Source organism: Musca vetustissima, unplaced genomic scaffold (assembly GCF_032173495.1).
Source record: "Musca vetustissima isolate MV318-11 ecotype Yass unplaced genomic scaffold, APGP_CSIRO_Mvet_v1 utg3682, whole genome shotgun sequence".
NCBI classification, from domain to species: Eukaryota; Metazoa; Arthropoda; class Insecta; order Diptera; family Muscidae; genus Musca; species Musca vetustissima.
The window spans coordinates 258,790-281,381 of NW_026879861.1; the positions used below are offsets into that span (position 1 = coordinate 258,790).

General features: G+C 33.2%; 1 protein-coding gene across 1 annotated transcript in view; it reads left to right on the top strand.

Annotated features, from left to right (window-relative positions):
• Positions 1 to 22,249, top strand: part of LOC133324984 (elongation of very long chain fatty acids protein 6) — a 55,738-nt gene extending 33,489 nt beyond the window's left edge. The window contains exons 2-3 of the mRNA XM_061533809.1: positions 10,610 to 10,747; positions 21,613 to 22,249. Coding sequence (XP_061389793.1) covers positions 10,610 to 10,747; positions 21,613 to 22,243 — 769 coding nt within the window. The 3' untranslated portion in view covers positions 22,244 to 22,249. The remainder of the gene's footprint in view (positions 1 to 10,609; positions 10,748 to 21,612) is intronic.
• The last annotated feature ends 343 nt before the right edge of the window (positions 22,250 to 22,592 follow it).

Consider the following 22,592-nt stretch of genomic DNA (forward strand, 5'->3'; position numbering starts at 1 on the left):
TTAGAATATAATGTGGAGATATTATCCGGTTGGAACCAAACTTTGTACAAAATAATATTTGTACCAAGCCTGTACAATATGTAAATATGGGATTGTCGATATATTCCTTCTAGTACCTGTCACACAAAGTGTCAACATTTTTAAAATTTAAAATAGAATTCCAATTATTGAAAAATTTATTTTTCTACAAATATAAAAATTTTTCGATCAATTTAAAAATATTTTCATCCATTTTCGCCGTTTTCAATTGGCACAGATGCAAATAAAGTCCTTACGTATTTGGGTAATACGGACATCTTACAAACCCTATAAAGCTGAAAAGGTGAGTATTTCTGTACGGAGCGCAATAAATTAGATACGACCCTAAAGTCAATGAAATATACAATATCATTCAAACTTACAATATTGAATTATTTTAACCAAACCTAGAACGTGTCCAAAGATGGTATCCATTCGTTCTCCTTCTGCTACCTCCCCCACTCAGCGTCAACATACTAAAATTTGGAAATTTTTTAGACCACTCCATCTCTGATGGAAAATGTACACATCGTATTTTTATACCTTCCACCATAGTATGGAGGGTATATTAATTTTGTTTTTCCCTTTGAAACTCATCGAAGTAATCATTTCCGACCCTATAATATATATATATATATTATCAGCGTAAAATTCTATGTCCGTCTGTCTGTTGTAATCACTCTAGCCTCAAAACGAATTTAGATAGATCACCAAAATTTTGCATAGAGTCGTTGTTTGTCTGTAGGCAGGACAAGTTCGAAGATGGGCTTGATCGGTCATCCACCATCCACCTTTATATCTATGATGGAGGGTATCCATAGTTCGTCCCGGCCGAACTTATCGCTTTTCCACTTCTTTTTACTAAAATCTATATCAAGTCCAAAGATGGGACCAACCAGTCACCACAAAGTGCAATATTTTTTTTCAAAAATTGAACTTCGCATATAGATCGAATAGAGAGTATCCAATTTCATCTAAACTTTGCAAAACGTAATATTTTTAGCAAAAAGCTAGATAAAATCCATCCGCGTCTATATCCTCTACCAGAAAATGTCAATATTTTCAAAATTTGTTAATCTCATATGATATGAAACGGGCCAAAGATGAAATCCATCGGTCCACTCCTTCTCGTGTCTTCTCCACTAAGGCTCAAAATATTGAAAAAAAATCAATAAATGCAACAATAGCAGGAGAATCGAGTATACGTTTATCGTAATAATTTTTCCCAAACTTAGATCGAATCCGACGAGAAAACCCATCGGTTACACTTTTTTTGTTATCTCCTTTCACATTTGTATAGCCAATATCTAGCGAATTGAGTGTTCGATTAGATTCAAGCTGTGTTCATTATAATTGTTACCAAATCTGTGCCAAGTATGAAGATGAGACCCATTGGTACATCCTTTCTGATATTCACTCCTCAAGGTGAAAAAAGTTATATCGAAGTCCGCAGATATGATCCATTGGTCCTCTGCTACTGGTATGATCCGCCTCAAATTAAAATTTTTAAATAAAATATCATCCGATTGATGTGTCCTATTTTATCCACACTTTATACATCATTAAATTTAGACCATGTCCGAAGAGGGTCACTCCTTTTGGTACCTCCTTCACAAGAGGTCACAATTTTGAAAAACATTTAACTTAAACGCTCTTCACAATATTTTTTTCGATATATAGATGAAATATGAAGATGGTAACCATCGATCGCTTCCTTATGGTGGCGCATACCCAAAAAAATGGGGTAAATATTAAAAAAAACAAAACAGTAAGGAAAGTAGTAAAGTCGGACTGGGCAGACTATAAGATACCCTTCACCACATTGGGTATGTTGTACATATGTATCCTCATAATTGCATGTCACTGTTCCCTCGAAGGAACATGCTCATGTCTTTCTGCAACCTATGATAAATTTAATTTCATTCGGGCAGATTTGGAGTAGTCTGCGTACCATGGGACAAATTTATGGAAAACGATTTATAGCAAAATTGATACACGTTATTCAGTACGACAACCGTTCGATACATATGGAAGCTATGGCTGCATCTGCACCAATTTCAACGAAACGAAATAACGTCATTCAAGCCTCGATTTGATACATTGCACAAAATATCGTGTTAATCGAACAAACATTAGGAGTTTGGTGCACCATTTTTGTAGAATCGGACGAATACATATCCATATGATGGACCCATATCGAAATCTGAACCGATTTTCCCGAAACATCATTCTAGAATGATTCTAGACTCAATTCATTACTCTATGCCACATTTCGTGCAAATCGAAGGATATATAAGAACTTTGGTCCACCATTTACATAAAATCGGACAAAAATATATATGGGAGCTATATCCAACTCTGAACCGATTTTCTCGAAACTTAACACAAATCACTCTAGACTTCATTCGGTACGCAATGCCAAATTTCGTGCAAATCCAAGGATATACAGGGACTTTGGACCACTTACATAAAATCGAACGAAAATATATATGGGAGCTATATCCAAATTTGCACCGATATTCCCGAAACTTTGCACACATCATTCTATGCTCAATTCAGTACGCTATGCCAAATTTCGAGCAAATCGAATGATATATAGGGACATTGGTGCACCATTTACTGAAAATCGGACGAAAATTTATATGGGGGCTATATCTAAATCTGAACCGATTTTTCCCAATTTCAATTGGGTTCGTCCTTGGGCCAAATAGATAAGCTGTGCCAAATTTCAAGGGTATAATAAAAATTCATTTGAAGCAAATGGACAATTTTTCCTAAACATGGAAGATCTTAATATTTATACGAATCGTAGATTTAATGCTAGTAACGGCTATATAGGTCCAACATCCCCTGTACTGCCTCTCCAAAAAACCGTCACAATTAAAAAAAAAAAAAAACTATAAACCTTGATACATACTAGGCATTGGATAGTGTTCGCCAAATAGCATTTTTATACCCTTCACCACACTGTGGTACAGGGTATTATGTCTTTGTGCATATGTTTGTAACAGGCAAAAATAATCGAGATAGACCCATGGTTCCTTTTGAGAATATGCATAGAATCACTTTCTGAGTCGATTTAAGCATGTCCGTCCGTCTGTCTGTGCATGTTAAATTGTAAACAAAGTACATGTCGCATTTATGATCCGAATTGGATGAAATTTGGCACAGGTCATTTATTTGGTAAATGATTTAAGGTAAATGAGGTACCAAAGTCCCTAAATATCATTCGATTTGCACGAAATTTGGTACAGCCTACTGAGTTAGGTCTAGAATGATGTGTGCCAAGTTTCGTGAAAATCGGTTCAGATTTAGATATAGCTCCCATATATAGTTTCAGCCGATTTTAGGTAAATGGTGCACCAAAGTCCCTGAAAATCATTTGTTTTACACGAATTTTGGCATAGCGTATTGAATTAAGTCTAGAATGACGTGTGCTAAGTTTCGTGAAAATCGGTTCATATTTACATATAGTTCGCATATATAGTTTCACCCGATTTAAGGTAAATGGTGTACCCAAGTTCCTATATATCTTTCGATTTGCACGGAATTTGATAGAGCCTAATGAATAAGGTCTAGAATGATATGTGCTAAGTTTCGTGAAAATCTGTTCAGATTCAGATATAGCTCCCATATATATTTTCGTCCGATTTAAGGTAATGGGGTACCAAAGTCCCTATATATCTTTCGATTTGCACGAAATTTGGTATAGCCTACTGAATTAGGTCTAGAATGATGTGTGCTAAGTTTCGTGAAAATCGGTTCAAATTTATATATAGCTCCCATATATATTTTCGTCCGATTTAAGGTAAATGGGGTACTAAAGTCCCTATATATCTTTCGATTTGCACGAAATTTGGCATAGCGTACTGAAATGAGTCTAGAATGATGTGTGTAAAATTTCTTTAAAATCGGTCCAGATTTAGATATAGCTCTCATATATATGTTCGCCCGATTTAATGTAAAGGGTATACCAATGTCCCTATATATCCGCCCATTTGGGCGAAATTTGGCACAGTGTACTAAATTGGGTCTAGAATGATGTATGTAAAATTTCTTGAAAATCGGTTCAGATTTAGATATAGCTCCCGTATATATTTTCGTCCGATTTAATGTAAATGATGCACCAAAGTCCCTTAATATCTCTCGATTTGCACGAAATTTAGCACACATCATTCTAGACCTAATTCGTGCAAATCGAAAGATATATAGGGACTTTGGTACCCCATTTACCTTAAATCGGACGAAAAGGGTTCATCTGTAGGGTTCATCTATTGAATATACCCAAAGTGGTGAAGGGTATCATATAGTCGGCCCCGTCCGACTTTACTACTTTCCTTACTGGTTTTAATAAGTGGATATTTAGAAGAAAGATAATAAAACAATTTCTTCACCATAAAAAATTAAATATTTATTTTTGTATTTTTATATTCCTAATTTTTCAAATTTTTTTCAAATATACAGAAATATAATACGCAATTTCGTCATATTTTGATGTGGTTTCCCACCCTACTTAGTATTCATATTAGGTTTTGGGGAAGAATTTCTGATATTATTTCAAATATATAAAACGACATAAAAATAATAATCGAAATCGAAAATAAAAAAATGTTATCCAGTTTTTTTTGTTTATTATTTTAGAAATGTAATCAAATTCAATCTTAATGTTGCCATTTATGTAGCTATAAAACATGTTGCCATTATTCACCATTATTTATTTTTTGGACAAATCTTGATTTGGTTAAGTAAAATAAATTTTAGGTGTAAACGAGAAGATGTGTGATGAAGATTTTCAATTTTGTATGCAAAAACACACACATGCACGCAGCCACACCATATACAAATTAATGATGCGAATATTCAAATATCATAATATAGATTAAGAGATTAGAAAAATTGTCCTCGCGTTGTGATGAGCTGGGGGGTGTTAACCATTGATCCATTTCGAATTCAAAAATTAACCAATGGAAATCTTAATAACTCAGATTTAATTCGGAAGAAAAAAGTTGCCGTAATGTAAACAGAAGAAGAAAAAATTTGACGTAGTGTAAACAGAATTAGATTAGATTTGTTGTATTCCATGCCCAGTTAAATACCTTTCATTCATAATTAGTAGATTTGAAGATAATAGCCCGGCTTTGTTTGTAATTAGAATTATTTGATTTTTTTACTTGTTTTATTGCCACTGTTGTGGCAATTACAATTAAAACACATAAAAAAATACAAATGCATTTTTAAGAAGGCATTTTATTTGCGCCATAAATTTACGACGCCTCAAATCAAATAATTAAAATAATCGCCAGTTATATAATTAAATTTGCACTTAAATAATTATATATAGGAAATTGTTTCGATTAAAATTCAAATGTAGAATATAGGCAAATACACATTGATATGATTATTCCGTTTGTAACACTTTGAAATATTCACAATAGGATAGTTCCCATTTCACGCTACCTACCACATCTTAGGTCAATCAATGTTGGGTCATGTTTCAAGGTAGCCTCCATAGAGCGTTATCCTCCCCCATTTATCGTTATTTAGATTACTTTTGCACGTTTTCAACCGAATTGTCTCCAATTTAATATATTTTTTTATTTTTGTCATTTGATAGAAAATTACTCTACTAAAAGTAATAATTATTGGGCCATGTTTTGAGGTAGCCCCCCATAGAGTGTTACCATCCATTATTCGGTGTTTAGGAAACTTTAGGCACGTTTTTCAACCGAATTGACTGTAAATATATTTATTTAGGATCCTCATGGACTATCAAATCTTCCCACTAAAAGATTTGATTTGATATAGCTCCATTTTAACGGCCTAACTACATATTCGATGTTTTTTAAGGTCTTAGAAGCATTTTCCCACCGAAGTGGCTATCATTTGAAAAAACAAATATTTGCTGAAAATATATATTTAGGATTTTAATGGGCTATTAAATCTTCCCACTAAAGGGTGTAATTACCGATCCACGCTTTGATATACCTCAACGGCTCAATTAGATTTCGGTATTTTTTTTAATAATATATAATTTAAAACCAGTGAGCGGAGCAGTATAGTCGGACGGGCCGACCATACGATACCCTACACAACTACCACGGAACTCGAACTTTCTGCGGATGTTTATTCCGAGTCTGGGTAATATTTCGTGATATTTGTCACCTCTTACCCGGTTTTGTAATTTTTCACACATTTTTTTCCATTTCCATTTGACCCGCTAGATATAGACCGATCTTTATCAAAACAGCTATGCTTATTCTTTGGGTTGGGCCAAAGAATAAGCATAGCTGTTTCGCGATGTTCGGGCCATAATTGCGGTCTATGGAGCGACCAGAAAAACCGATAAAAATTAAGGATTTTGTCCATTTCATCCCCTAAATATTAACCGATCTTTACCAAAAAATAATAGCGTTCTTCATTGGGCAAAACCCATCCTACATGCAAAATTTCATGAAGATTGGTCCATAACTGTGGCCTATATCGTGTTTACAAATTATAATGGACACACGGACGGACGGACGAACACACATGTCTAGATCGACTCAGCTAGTCGATATATGACGATCGGTATACTTAAAGGTCGGTCTAGGACCAATATTTCGCGGCGTTACAAACTCAACATAGTTGTGTAGGGTATAAATATATTTGCTAAAATTTTTATATGTAGGTTCATGTGTTAGCACAACCCAGATATGACGATCGGTATACTTAAAGGTGGGTCTAGGATCAATATTTCGCGACGTTACAAACTCTTGGGGCTGCACAAAGCTATAATACCCTGACAACATATTTGTGTATGGTATAAATATAGTGTTGGCACAACCCACATATACAAAGAATCACGACCCATTTTCGGTTCATGATTTTTAGATCGCTTCCATACAAAGGCCCCGCATAATTTTGTCTGCAATTTACAATGTCACAATCACCATATAAAGTTCTCGAACTTTTCAAGTAATTTTAGAAGGTAAGAAAAGTTCGGCACGGTCGAATTTAACAAGTTTGATTTTTTGCTGTGATTTTATATTTGACATTCTACAAATATATCAGATGCTTAGGGACGCATTTCAATCAAATTTTCAGCAGTTATAAATATTGGATCATGATTCGGATCATACGGCAATATGGAGATTTTCAATAACTTGTTTTTAACAGAATTCGGTATTTTGGCTTCTTTTTTCAGATTAGGCCCAAAGATAGGGTCTTAATCCATAGACCTGGTATAAATCCGTTGGCTAGAGCGACTAAAACTTTACAATTAGTTAAGAACATTTTGCCAAAATTAACAGTTCAGATAGAGAATTCGCAATTTGATATATAAATGATGCAAATAAAATTATATTTATGAACTACGTCCCGAGGTTGCCGTGTCCCTTCGATATAAGGTTATTACCGACTATGATATTAATGAAGTCCTCAAAATTATTTTGAATGGTAATTTTAATCAAATATCAGTCAGTCGTCTGCCTATAGCAGACCTCTATGAAGACTTTTGATCACGAAAGTTCTTCGACGGTTTCCTTAACCTATTATATATGAAGAGATTATTTAATATCTTGATTTGCAGCCATTGTATTTATTTTTTTTAGAAATTACTTTCTTCAATAGAATCGAATGAGGAATTTGTTTGTAGAATATTTATTGAACCGGAGACCATATATCACAGGATGTCATTTTTTTCATTCTGGAAATGTTCTACAAAAATGTTGCTCATAAAATTTTAGGTGCGGTCTTCAAAGTATTTATTTCAATATATACTCAGTAAAAAGTCTTTATAATGAATAAATGTCGGATTATTTAACAAAAACATATATAGTTAGGTCAAATAAGCCAAAAAACCCCCCTAATTTCAAGGAAGAAAGAACCGGATTCCAAAATTGTTGAACCGGTTTTAATACCTTATGTGCATTGCATTAGAAAAGTAATAAACAAACGCGCCAAATTTATTGAACCGGGCTATTATCAGTTTTATTTTCTGAATGTTCAAATCTTCAGAAAATCGGTTCTTTCCTTGACGACCCCATATAAAATCTTATGAGCAACATTTTTGTAGAACATTGCGAAGATGAAAAATTAGATTTTTTGATAATAGGAGTCCCGATTAATAAATCGAGTACAAAAAGAGTAAGTACATACTGAAGAAAATATATACAATTTCTATAAATCAAGATATGTATTGAGAAATCACTCCATGTATAATAGGGTCGCCAGCCAAAAAATAGTCGCGACATATCTTCGAACTTTGACCTATGGTGAATTTTTTCTTCTGCGTAGGAAATTTCCATTTCGCACAGTGCTATAGAAGATCTCTCTATCTATATCATCAGACCTTATTCAAGTCCTCTGTCTATAGGCCGGAGTATTCGATTTAGGTCATGATGATCTCTCGGGTCATTAGAAAATAATTTAATTTATGACAAATTTTTTTTAAATATTTAAATGTATGTAAAAGCTCTTCATGCCTGTATTAAACAATTCTCGGCATGAATCTATATTGAAAAAAAAATTCAATTAGACTTGCAAGGTTTACAACCTCACGACTAATAAAAAAATCTACTACGTCAATGTACTCTCTGAGGTATTTGACGTATTTTTGTACCTTCTAATTTGGTATTGTTGTGTTGACTTATTTTTATTTTTAATTTGTATTAATTATTAACTGGAAAGCATAGAACTTGTATTTCACGTAATGCAAATGTGTAATTTTAACAACGATAATCTTCCTAATTATCATAAATATTGGAAATATCCCAGAAAACTGGATTTTTTCATTTGTTGATTGCGAAATTGTAACTGTTTTGGTGGGGTCATCGGGAGGTCTACGAAATCGTTGCCTAGTGTAGAAGTAGAGCATTTCTTATATTAAATTTAGAATTATAAACTCCACAGTATTGTTATTCCGTTTGCAAAACCTGCATACTGAATTTATTGAAATGCATATAGGGTTTTAATGGCAAGAAGCGGGTAAAATTTAGAATAGAATAGATTACGTTAAAATTAAAATATCGAAAATTAAAATATCGATTTCTCTCCTCAAAGGCGAGTAATCGATATTTTAAATTCTAATGAGCAAAATTTTTGTAGAATATTGCGAGGATAAAAAATCTTATCTTGTGATAATTGGAATCCGGCTCAATAAATTAAGGACGAAAAGGACGCACAAGGAATCAAACTAGAGGGAGGAAATGTTCTACACAAAATTCCTCATTCTCAAAATCTTGTCGCACAGTGTTATCAGATGTATTCATGGGTTAATTCAAATTGGCAAATTAATTTTTCCGAATGTTAAAGAGCACAATACATTGTTCTACTAGGGATAACTAAATCGACTTTCGACTAATCGATTAGTCGACTTTTTGTATTGAAGAGTCTAAAAGTCGAAGGCAACAAAATGTTTCAGAGCTTATATTTTATATGCAACTAGTAGATATATATATTATATGGATTTCATATATCAAGGCCTGACTATGGACGACACATATAAAAACCAGTGAGCGGGGCAGTATAGTCGGACGGGGCCGACCATACGATACCCTACACAACTACCACGGAACTCTAACTTTCTGCGGATGTTTATTCCGAGCCTGGGCAATATTTCGTGATTTTTGCACCCTCCTGCCCGATTAGAGGTCAACAGCATCTCTTCTTACACTGCCATATTTGCCGAATATTACTAATATACAGTACAGCCCTTCTAATTACTTCTCCAGATTCCCATCACCGTGTGTTGTGATGTTCCGCTTATAATTGTGGCCTATAGATCGACTCGAAAAAATAAGTTTTCGGTCCACTTCATCCCAAAATTATTATCTGATCATCACCGAACAGTATAGGCGTTGTCCTTTTAGTCAAAGTCAAAAATCGAAAAGTTTAAATATCGGCAAAAAATCAAAAAGTCTAAAACGGCTTTTACATTAGAGCTGTTTACCGGGTTAGCCTACCCTGTGAGGATTTATTTAACATGTATACAATGGAATTGACAATTGAAACCCACTGGTTTAACGAAATCCAGTATAATGTAAAACTACTATAAAGAAGGTCGACTTTTGCGCCCATCTACGTATCTCTAGGTCCCACGTCAAACCGTACTGAATATTTTTATGCTAAAACATTTCCAATGGAAATTTAACATATATATTACATATTCGAGAGCTAGAATACTCTGTCGTTTGAGTTCTATATTTTTCCTTAGTCAAATGCAAAACACATTTATATAAAAAAATAAACCAAAACAATGCGAAGAAATTATAAAGTACAAGGGAAGGCATAAATTAGCTCTCACATAGCCTACGTCAAAAACAATCTTGCATATTTTCGAATTAAAACAGAAAATACCGTTTGCGCTTTAATATTTTTTTTCCTTGATTTTTTTTTTGCAGCTTTCGTGTTACGTTCAACGCCAGTTGGACTTAGTACATAACTAAATTAATTTTAATTAATACGAATTTATTTTTATAATTTATATATTATTATTGCTGATGTTGTTGTATAAAAAATATTTGAATTAAAACAATTTTTTTTAATATTTTTGTGTTTATACTAATACATCATCCCTTTCATTTTATTTCTCTTTTCTTCTGTTAATTTACAGATTTCAGTTACGTGGTCCATTAATTATCTGGAATACCATGCTGGCCATGTTTAGTATTATGGGTGCATTCCGTACAGCTCCAGAACTTTTGCATGTTTTACGTCACTATGGATTATTCCATTCCGTTTGTGTTCCTAGGTGAGTTCCATTATTAAATTATATTACAAATTAATGCATTCATTATTCAATTATATGCGTATGTATGTATGTCTGAACGTATAACATGCATGTGCAATTATTTGCAAAAAAAAATAGAAATCAAAATTCAATGAAACGAAAATCAATAACAATTGGCCTGTTCTTCCAGTACTGCAAGAATCTACTAGATTTTACTATTATCTTCGATTACATAAGTTTACTTGCGGCAAGTCTCTGTTTGCAGGAGAGAGAGGCATGGGAATAGAAATTGAAAAAAATTGCTCGTACCGGCAATTTTCTGGCAATTCGTTTTGTGTATTTTGTTTGCAGTGTCAGTAATTTGAAATACCAATCCAGAACATGATCACAAAATGTAAAAAAAAAAAACAGTGAGCGTAGCGGACGGGGCCGACCATATGATACCCCACACAACTACCACGAAAAGCAAACTTTATGCGGTTCTATATTTTGAGCGTGGGCAATATTTCGTGATATTTTCACACTCTTAAGCGATTATAGATCAACAACTCCACTTTCTAAGCCTGGCAAATTTTCCAAAATGTTTTTCTTGAAGTGAATTTTTACGCCATAAAATAAAATAATTGGTCACTTTAGGTTTTGGGTTGATTTGACCCTCAGAATATTGATCGATCATCATATAAACAGCCGCTCTAAGTATTTGGTCAGATCCCCTTCACCTTGTAAAATATGTGATGTTCTGCATATAATAATTGCCTCTAGAGCGATTAGAAAATCGGACAAAAATTAAAGTTTTCGGTTCATTGCGCCCCCTGAATGAAATCGTAACTTCACCGAAAACTATAGGCGTCGTTCTTGACCATAATCGGAACTTCATGTACAATTTCAAAGCGATCAGCGCGACATTTCCGTCCTCTAATGGTGTAACAGTAATGCTATGTACAAAAACCCAAACCAAATTACGTATAATTCCTACACCAGAGTACATACAGCCATACAATTGTTATTAATTTGAAGGTCAACAACTCTTCTTGGATATACTATCAACTTCTCGGGTATATGGCAAGTATATACACCACAGAATACAAATTTCGTAATTTTTCACACAAAAGTCAGGGTCCATTTGACCCGCTAAATAATGACCGATCTTTATCAAAACAGACATGCTTATTCTTTGACTCGATCCCCTTCTCCATGTAAAATTTCACGATGTTCGGACCATAACTGCGGCCTCTGGAACGCCCAGAAAAACCGACAAAAATTAAGTATTTGGTCAATTTCATCCCCTAAATATTAACCGATCTTTACCAAAAACAATAGGGATCTTCTTCGGCCAGATCCCATCCTACATTCAAAATTTCGCAGAGATTGGTCTATAACTGTGGCCTGTATCGTGTTTACAAATTATAAATGGACAGACGGACGGACACATGTCTAAATCGACTCAGTTAGTCGAAATATGACGATCGGTATACTTAAAGGTGGGTCTAGGACCAATATTTCGCGGCGTTACAAACTTTTGGGGCTGCACAAAGCTATAACACCCTGACAACATAGTTGTGTAGGGTATAAATATTTTTGAAACCGAATTGCTTTGTATAGACGCCTGAAGCATGTCCAAAAGAGAACGATACGAATTGCCGCAAGTAATCTCGCCTAATCTAAATCAGGACTGAGGACTAAAAAAAGGGACGTTTTTCTGTGTTTTTTTTTTTTAATCCTATCCAAGGTATATACGTTGAAATCAGACAAAGATATCACTTTTGCACATACTCACACCTCACTGCTAGGATGTTTGGTATTGCAAATGGGATATATCGGTCGCCGGGATATATAGCTCCTATATAAATTATCTTATTTTCGGCATTTATATTATATTTATGGTATGTTCCCTTACTGCAAGAATCTACTATTTTTTACTAGATTCATGCTGTACGGGAACAGACCATTAATTGCGAGTTATTGGAGGATGATATATACCTTCTTTAGAAAATGTTCGATATCGGTCCATATTTTAACCTAGCCCACATATAAATTTTCCGCCTCATATTCGGTATTTTAAAGTTTTTTTTTTTTGCGCATTCAACCGAAATGGATGTAATTTGGCATTCTGTGTTCTTTGATGACGATAAATATCTTTTGAAAAAAGCTTACCTTTACAGCTCCAATAAGGTCCTGTCTAATTTGCGGCATTTTGAAAACGATTTTCCCTATTTAAAAGGTTTTCGAAACTCCCATAATAGATGTCTGTTTAATTTTCGGTATATTGATGTTCCTAGTCATGCAGGATGTTTATAATTAACTCAAAGCTTAAAGAACTTGCTAGCCGACGATTGAAATTTCGTCGTTGAAAAAAATATATATTAGATAATAATAGTCTATTCAAAAATATTTAAACAATTTATATATCTTTAATATTTATTTTGATTTTGAGTGAGAGTACGAAAAAAATGTTACGCAAATACATAAATGTACAAAAGATCAATGAACTTTTTTAATTTCTATTTCTATAAAAACAAGTTTTGAAATTTAATTTTCTACTCGAATAAATTTATTAGTAATTATTACAAAAAAAATTGTATGACTAATTGCGTATTCGATCGTCAGACCATCGTGTTTTAAAATCACGTTTGAGCTCACTATAGAAATAGAGCTCTGATTTGGCATTTTGAGGTGTTCGGGCATGTTTTTCAGCTTACTTGACTGTTGGATTTTATATTTTGGATTCTCATCGCGTAAAAATCCCTTTAGCAAAAATTATCAATATTAACCCAAACTTTTGTATGGTACTCCCTATTATTCAGTAATTTGAGGTTATTTTTTTTTTTTTTTTTTTTTTTGAGTTATTATTTTGGATTTTTCCCACAGTATGTATATTTACGTATTTCAATTCCAGGAATACAATAAAAAAGGAACTTATAAAGATTGACCTCCAAAAATATCGTCAATACACAGATCTTGTGATTCACACCCTTACGTATTTCTTAATTAAGTAATTTTATTCAATTTTAAATGTTAATACTTGTTTTTGGTTAAAATAAAAATATTATGGCATCCTTTTAATGCGGCTTATAAATATTAAGTATTTTTTTTTTAAATTTCTAAACTGGATACAAATTTAAAAATAAAACAGTAAAAAATTTCAAAGTGAAAATACCATTAAACAATTAAAAATTAATTACACTGTGCAACAAGATTTTAGAACGGATTATAAAGCAACAGAAATCTAGCTCTGTTTGGTATCATTTATTACATTTTGTACAATTGTAGTACTTAGTTCCAAAACTAATTTCAAATTTCATGATTTGAACTTTATGGTTCACATAAATACAAATTGTATCAAATTTAGTACCATTTAATGCGCATTAATATAAATTTCCGTAACTCTTTACATCAACAATCCAATAGACATCTTATTTTCCAATTTCAGGATTACAGCCCTATCGGTTAAAACAAATCCAAATTGTACCAAAATTAGTACACTTCAGTGCAACTACCAAAAACATCCTACATACACCAACACTGATCCAAATTTCACAATTCCAGTTCCATTGGTTCACCTAAAATTCAAATTGTAACAATTTTAGTACCACATATGGGACGAATTTCTAAAATTACATACAAACCTCAATTCTAAAATACAGAAATAATTTTATTTCGGTTCAACCAAATCCAAATGGTACCAAATAAAACACCATTTAGTGTTTTTTTCTTACATATAAGTACAAACTTCGAAAACTAACCAATGTTACACTTCGCTAGTAATGTTAATTTCAAATTTCAGGATTCAAGCTCCATCCGTTTCTCCAAATTCAAATTGTACCAAATTTAGTAACGTTTAGTACTTTTCGTACATATGAGTACACACTTCCGAAAGCACTTCCTTATATCGACCATATTTCTTAACCTTGATTCGCATTCCAGATTCCAAGTTTTTAGCTCTATCCGTTCACATGCTACCATGACCCAATAATATCGTCGCCCGATAAGGCCAGATGATTTCACCCGAGCTGTCAAAATGCTTTCGATTTCGACTAAATTGTGTGAAAACGTAAACAAAACATTTGACAGTATGGGGTATTTTACTCCAAAATTGTCGATAACGATTGCTTCTGACACAACCTACTTATTGGACCATGCATGCTACGAAATTTTAACAAATTTAGTACATTTTTCCTTATCTGACACCTTCGGACTAGGGATAAATAAATCGATTAATCGACTTTTTGTATAGAAAAGTGGAAGTCGACTTTAGATATATGAGGAAATTGCAAAGTCGGCTTTCGATATTCTTCAAAAATAAATTTATTATCACAAAGCTCAAATTGCCCAAAAATTATTCATTCAAGAACTTTGAACGGCATATACATTAAAATTTTTTACCGTGTTAACCTACTCTATGAGGATTTATTTGACATGTATACAATGGAATTGACAATTGAAACCCATTGGGTTAACGAAATCCGGTACAATGTAAACGTACTATTATTTTGTCTGTTGTCAACAGACTATTGGTCTGTTCCCCTACTGCAAGAATCTACTAGTTTTACTATTTTGTTCGATTTCATAAAGGAAAAATGTGTTATCGTAGTAAAAAGTAGTAGATTCTTGCAGTACGGGAACAGGCCAAAAGTCTGTTGAAAACAAATCGGTAAAAGTCGAAAATCGATTTTGAACAGGTATAACAAAATCGAAAGATCGAAAAGTCAAATATTAAGGGCTAAACAGAATGTTCGCGTTGAGCGTTAAAATATATTTAACTCCGAAGCACAGCGCACATCAACATCGAGCGTTTTTGTTATCGTTTCCTTGTGGTTGTTGTATTTTCGATAACACATAACGCAACGGATGGCTCAACGCGAGCATTCTCCTTAGCCCTTTAGTCAACGGCAAAAAACGAAAAGTCTAAAAGTAGTCTTTTGCGCTCGATTTGCGTATACCTACTTCGGACTACGAGTGACCCTCACCCCAAATTTCAAGATTCTAGCTTCATCCATTTTCTCTGGGCGGTCATAAATCGTTGAGTCGAATTATTATGCAGTTTCGGAGCAATATTTCGAATTATTACAACTGCAATGACAATTTTAATATACACCCTACCACCTTATGACGGAGGGTACAACAAAAAGTTCTTAATGGAATTTCCCAATTCGAGATTCTTCTCTGCGTTTAAAAACAAAGGCGCTACATGATTACATTAAATTACCATGACCTTGATTCTTCAATCCTTTCACGTCATATTTTTGTATTTCCCTTTTTCTGTTTTATTCCGGACATTCAGTCAGTTAGTTTCATCAAAGTAAAACCAAAAAAAACTTTTCCATGATGCGCGCTGAAAAGTTTCCACTGTGAACGGGTGATATATAATTACGAAAGCAATCGTTGCATTACAAAAATTTTTTTATTTTGTTTTGCTAAAATCGCACTAAATCATCGGAACAGGTTTTTTATTTCAGCCACCGGCATTCTGGCAGTGTTGTTTATTCTTTTTCTCGAACTTTTGTTTTGAACGACTTTCCGTTTTGTTCTTTTTGAGTGGGCTACAACTGGCTGGCTTTACGACTGCGCGCCATACAAGCAGAATTTACAAATTCACCCGGCAAACTGTTAATGAACTTGAGATTAAAGTTGTTTGTCGCTTTTTGGCTATTTTTATGATCTCTCAAATTAATGTTTTGTTTTTTTTTTTTGGTTTGTTTTTAATTTGAAGTTAATGCCCGCTTGTATTTGGAGATTTATTTCTATTGGAATTGTGTTCCATTTGATTATAATGGCGATGATGATTATTTTTATTTATTTTATTTATACGATAATAGCCTAGACAGACGACAGCCTTAATTTGAATTAACAGCCTTAATTCAAATTAACTTGAACATTATCCTCAATTTTATGTGTTGTAAATGCACAAAATGAAACTGAATTTATATGAATTAAGCAATTTCAATATGGCAATGCTGTAGAAAATAAATTGATTATTGTCAAATTTGTTTACGTTTATGAAAATAAAAATTAGAAATAAAGGCAAAATACAACATTCCCTCGAGCTTGTTTTATCATATACAGCTGTTATTCGCCCTGTCTGTCGTGTATCGTTTTCATAAAGATGTAATCCTAAAAAATATTGTAAAAAATGTCATATTTTCTTCCTACACACAGACAAACAATAGTTTTGAAACAAAAAAACTGGCTCATAAATGCAGAAACTCTCGTCTGTCAGGGGTAAATATTAATTCAAATTAAGAACTATTTAATGCAAATTAAGGCTGTCGTCTGTCTTTGGTATAAGATTTGGAATTGTATATTGACATTCAAAACATGTAACAAAGAAAACATTTTTTATTTTCAAAACATTTTAAAAAACGGTATCAAACAAAAAAAAAACTTCCAAATTGCAAGGATTTTGGATTTCGAAAACAATGAATAATATCATTAACTTCCACTGGGCTAATCTTTGAAATTTTGTTTCACTATGAAGAAAGCCAAACATTAGTAATTTTCAAATCCCTTACACGAAATTTCCACAAATGATGGTCATTATTTGAGGGTTCGAAATGTTTTAGATTTATTATAGAAATTGGCCCCTATATCATGATTTGTTATATGTCCCATATAACAGTTCCAACCGATTCAAGGCAATTTGTTAATATTACCCACATTGCTTTTCATTTTCAAAACACTGTATTGTTATTTATTAACCCCTCAAATATTATTAGATAACAACAACAACAAACAATTTTGCAATAATAGGGGTTACGCAGAAAATTATATTATAACACAAATGAAAATAATTAATCATCATTTATAAATAGTTAATAACCCATATTTAAACTGGCAAACGTTCGATATAATTATATTGAAAAATTGAAATGCATTTGGTAACACCCACACTGGAAAAAATTGTATTGATCATATTAGATTGATGAAAAATATGTACTAAACCCACAAAAAAAATAATTGATTTTATATGTAGGGTGATTTGGTACCTAATAAAAATTCAAATTACAGCCACATTACTGCCGATTCGGTTAAACACCCTACCAAAATACTGAATATTTGGCCTGCAGTTATATGGGGGCTATTACTAAAATTGGTCCGATAAGAATATTTATTAACAGACCATCTGTCAAATTTTATCTATACTAATAAAAGAGTAAAGTGATTGACTGACTGATTGACTGACTGATTTAACGATTCATCAAACGAATCAAGACGAAACGGCTGAAGCTAGAATCATGAAATTTTGGGTGAGGGTCACTCTTGGTCCAAAGGTGACGGATAAGGCTGGGTTTTTGGAAATTCGTACTAGAACGGTACGAAAAGTACTAAATGTGATAACATTTGTATTTGGCGAACCGGTGGAGCTAGAACTCTGAAATTTGGGTTGGTGGTCGTTGATTGACTGTAGGATAGATGTACTAAAGGGTTTTTGGAAATTCGAACTATAACTATCCGAAAAGTACGAAAATGTACTAAATTTGGTACAATTTCGTAGCATGTGAATGGATTGAGTTAAAAACTTGAAATTTGGAATGTAAAATAACGTTGAGGGGTAGGGTCGATATGGAAGAGTTTGGAAAGCGTGTACTCATGTGTACGAAAAGTACTATATTTGGTACAAATTCGATTTGGAGGTACAAATCGAGCTGGGATCCTGAAAATTGAAATTAACATTACCGTCGGAGTGTAGGATTGGGATATGTATGTAGTTTTGGAAATTTTTACTTATGTGTACAAAAAGTACTAAATCGTACTATAATTGGTACAATTTGGATTAGGGTGAAGCGATAGAGCTGGAACAATGAAGTTTGGAGTTAGGATCATTGTAGGGATGTAGGATTAGGGTCAGGATTCAGTTTAAGAAAATAATACTTATGGGTCCTAATGGTACTAAATTTGAATTTTAGGTAAACCAATAGAGCTAGAATCACGAAATTTGGAGTCAGGATCACTGTTGAGGTGTAAGCTTGAGATATGTAGTAGGTTTTAGAAATTTGTACTACTGTGTACTAACTTTAGTACAATTTGAATTGTGGGTCAACCGATAAAGTTGGAATCCTGAAACATGGATTTAGGATGACTGTGGGGGTGTAGGAAGTTTTGGACATTGGTACAACTATGTACTAAATTTGCTACAATTTGAATTGTGGATGAACCAATAGAGTTGGAATCCTGAAACTTGGATTTAGGATCCCTGTGGGAGTGTTTGTTTGGGTTAAGTAGGAAGTTTTGGAAATTCGTACTACTGTGTACTAAATTTGATACTATTTGGATTATAATTAAGATTTTATCTAATTCATGATTTCAATTTTAATGCATGATGTAGGTAGTAATGGAAATTTTTACTTATGTGTTCTAAGTGGTACTAAATGTGATACAAATTGGATTTAAATGAACCGATAGAATCCTGAAATTTGGAATTAAGATTGGGGTATGTGGGAAGTGTTGGAAATTCGTACTTATCATTGCTAAAGTAGGTAGTTATGGAACTTTATATTAATGTGCACTAACTGATACTCAATTTGGATTTGAGTGATTTTTTTTTTTTCAAAATAAGTATAACAAGAGTACAAATGGTAAAAAATTACACCAAATACAGATACAGAGGTATATTTGAGAACATACTATGGTACTAAATGGTTCTAAAATTTTAATAATGGTCGATATAGGGTGGTTTTAAATACATCCCACATTCGCTAATATATTTCTCATGCTTGGCAATATTGCACATCGAATTCAATTCAAGTAGAAGCTAAGCAGCATGGTACAATAAATAGGCTGATGACTCGATTAACTGTCAAAGTGCGTAATTTCTACTTGAATTCGAAGTGCAATGTTGCCAACCATTTGAAATATTATAAGGAAAAATTTGATAGATAGCCGAGACATCTGTCATCACCTTATCATTGCATCATGCTATGCACTTTGAATTTAACCCTTTCAGTGTCAACAAAAATTTTTGTCGGAATAAAAATCTAAAATTTTTAATTTAAAATCATATAAAGGGACATAGTTTAGAAAAAAATAGCAATTGTCATTTTAACCCTCGGTCAGTTTCGTCTGTCTTTCAGCAAAAACAAAAACATCAATAGTAACGGTACACAGGATAAAGAAAGAGAGTACATTTAAATGTCGAATATATTCGACAAAAACACTGAAAGCATAATCCAATAAACAGGTCGTGTCAGAAGCAATCGTTATCGACTATTTTGTAGTAAAATCCCTCCCCCATACTGTCAAATATTTTGTTTACGTTTTCACACAATTTAGTCAGAATCGAAAGCATTTTGACAGCTCGGGTGAAATCATCTGGCCTTATCGGACGACCTTATTATTGGATCGTGACCATGGCCTATAAATAAGGTCACCCAGGGAGACCAGCTGATAATCGATACCTCTCAAGTTTGCTGTCAAAATGCATTATTGTGAATTGACTTCCATTATGAAAACGTAAACAAAGTCGAAATTTTTGACATTAGACTTGAGAAAAAACATCTGCTTTCCGATTTCGATTGCTACCTTGGTGACCTTATTAATAGATCTTGATCATGACTAAAAGGGTTAATCGGATTAATTAATTTGTACCATGGCCTATAAATAAGGTCACCCAGGGAGACCAGCTGATAATCGATATCTCTGAAGTTTGCTGTCAAAATGCATTATTGTGAATTGTTTTCCATTATGAAAACGTAAACAAAGTCGAAATTTTTGACATTAGACTTGAGAAAAAACAGCTGTTTTCCGATTTCGATTGCTATCTTGGTGACCTTATTAATAGATCTTGATTTGTACCATGGCCTATAAATAAGGTCACCAAGGGAGACCAGCTGATTATCGATACCTCTCAAGTTTGCTGTCAAAATGCATTATTGTGAATTGACTTCCATTATGAAAACGTAAACAAAGTCGAAATTTTTGACATTAGACTTGAGAAAAAACAGCTGTTTCCCGATTTCGATTGCTATCTTGGTGACCTTATTAATAGATCTTGATTTGTATCGTGGCCTATAAATAAGGTCACCAAGAGAGACCAGCTGATTATCGATACCTCTCAAGTTTGCTGTCAAAATGCATTATTGTGAATTGACGTCCATTATGAAAACGTTGGCATTAGACTTGAGAAAAAACAGCTGTTTTCCGATTTCGATTGCTATCTTGGTGACCTTATTTATAGGCCATGATTTGTACTAAATCACAATCGGTTATTATTTATATTATTTATTTATTTATTCCATTCCGTTATAAAATGACACATTATCGCACTATAGATCCCTCATCATCTACTTAATAATTATTCCATTTAAATTTATCATATTTCAATGAAGCCCATCAGTATACTTTAAAGTAGCTGCCTACTCACACGCATTGTTATGCTCTTTCAGTCAGTCGTTGTTTGACAGCCAACGAATGAACACATGCAAGGGTGCGCGCACGACGGCGTGTCCGCACAACTAGAAAATCAACGAAATAACACTTAGGGATAAAAGTGTTCAGTATATTTTGGATTTTTATTTCATTATTAAAAATGCGTTTTGTATGTTTAAAAACAACAGAACAATTCCTGTTTTTTTTAAAGAAATAAATATTTGATAATTATCGTAATATTTAATATTAATATTTAATATTATAATATGATTATTATCTCAGTATATGTTAATTTATAAACTTTATTTGATTTTCGTGACATATACAATTTGTTATTCATATACAAACATGTTCAATAATGCTTTTAATTTATATAATAAAAAAATTAAATTCATCAATAATTTTTTCCGACCACAAAAATGTACACACAATTTTGTTCAGTACTGTTCTGTTTTCTCTCACACATACTAACGCATTTTAATTTTGGGCACCTATGTCATATTTACATATTTCTTTCTTTACAGTTACATAGAACAAGATCGTGTCTGCGGCTTCTGGACATGGTTATTTGTACTCTCCAAATTACCCGAATTAGGCGATACCATATTCATTGTGTTGCGTAAACAGCCGCTGATCTTCTTGCACTGGTACCACCACATTACTGTGCTGATCTATTCATGGTTCTCATACACCGAATATACCTCATCGGCCCGCTGGTTTATTGTCATGAACTATTGTGTACATTCCGTGATGTACTCCTACTATGCCCTGAAGGCGGCCCGTTTCAATCCACCACGATTCATTGCCATGATCATCACCTCACTGCAGCTGACCCAAATGATAATTGGCTGTGCCATAAATGTGTGGGCCCATGGTTTCCTGAAGACACACGGACCCCAATCCTGCAATATTTCACAGACCAATATTAATCTATCGATTGCCATGTATTTCAGCTATTTTGTATTGTTTGCCCGTTTCTTCTATAAGGCATATTTGTCACCCGACGGCAAGAGCCGGCGTATGGCTGCATCGTTGGTTGCCCAAAATTCGGCAAAATTGAGGCCCACAACTATGCCCACTAGTAGCAGCAGCAAACCTTTGACATCAACGAACGCCGAAAATGATATTCATTTGCGTAAAACAAAAGACCAATAAATGACCCAACAAACCAGAAAATATACCTAACCTATTTAATCAGGGGATATTGTTTTTATTTTATTTAAAATATGTATTTTTAATTTAATTTTCATTTAACATTAATTATTTAGAAATCCTAAACAAAAATGAACAAATTGAACAAAAAACAACCAAAAAATCACTATAAAATTACAGTCGATTTCTGCTCTAAATGGAAAAATTTGAAAAACAAAACGATAGAAAGTTTAATTCCAACTTGTCGACAAAACAAAAACAATTACCTATTACAGCTATTTATAAGAAAAGAAAATAGTTGTTTTATATATATTTGAATTATATACAAGTCTATATTTTACTATAAACTATT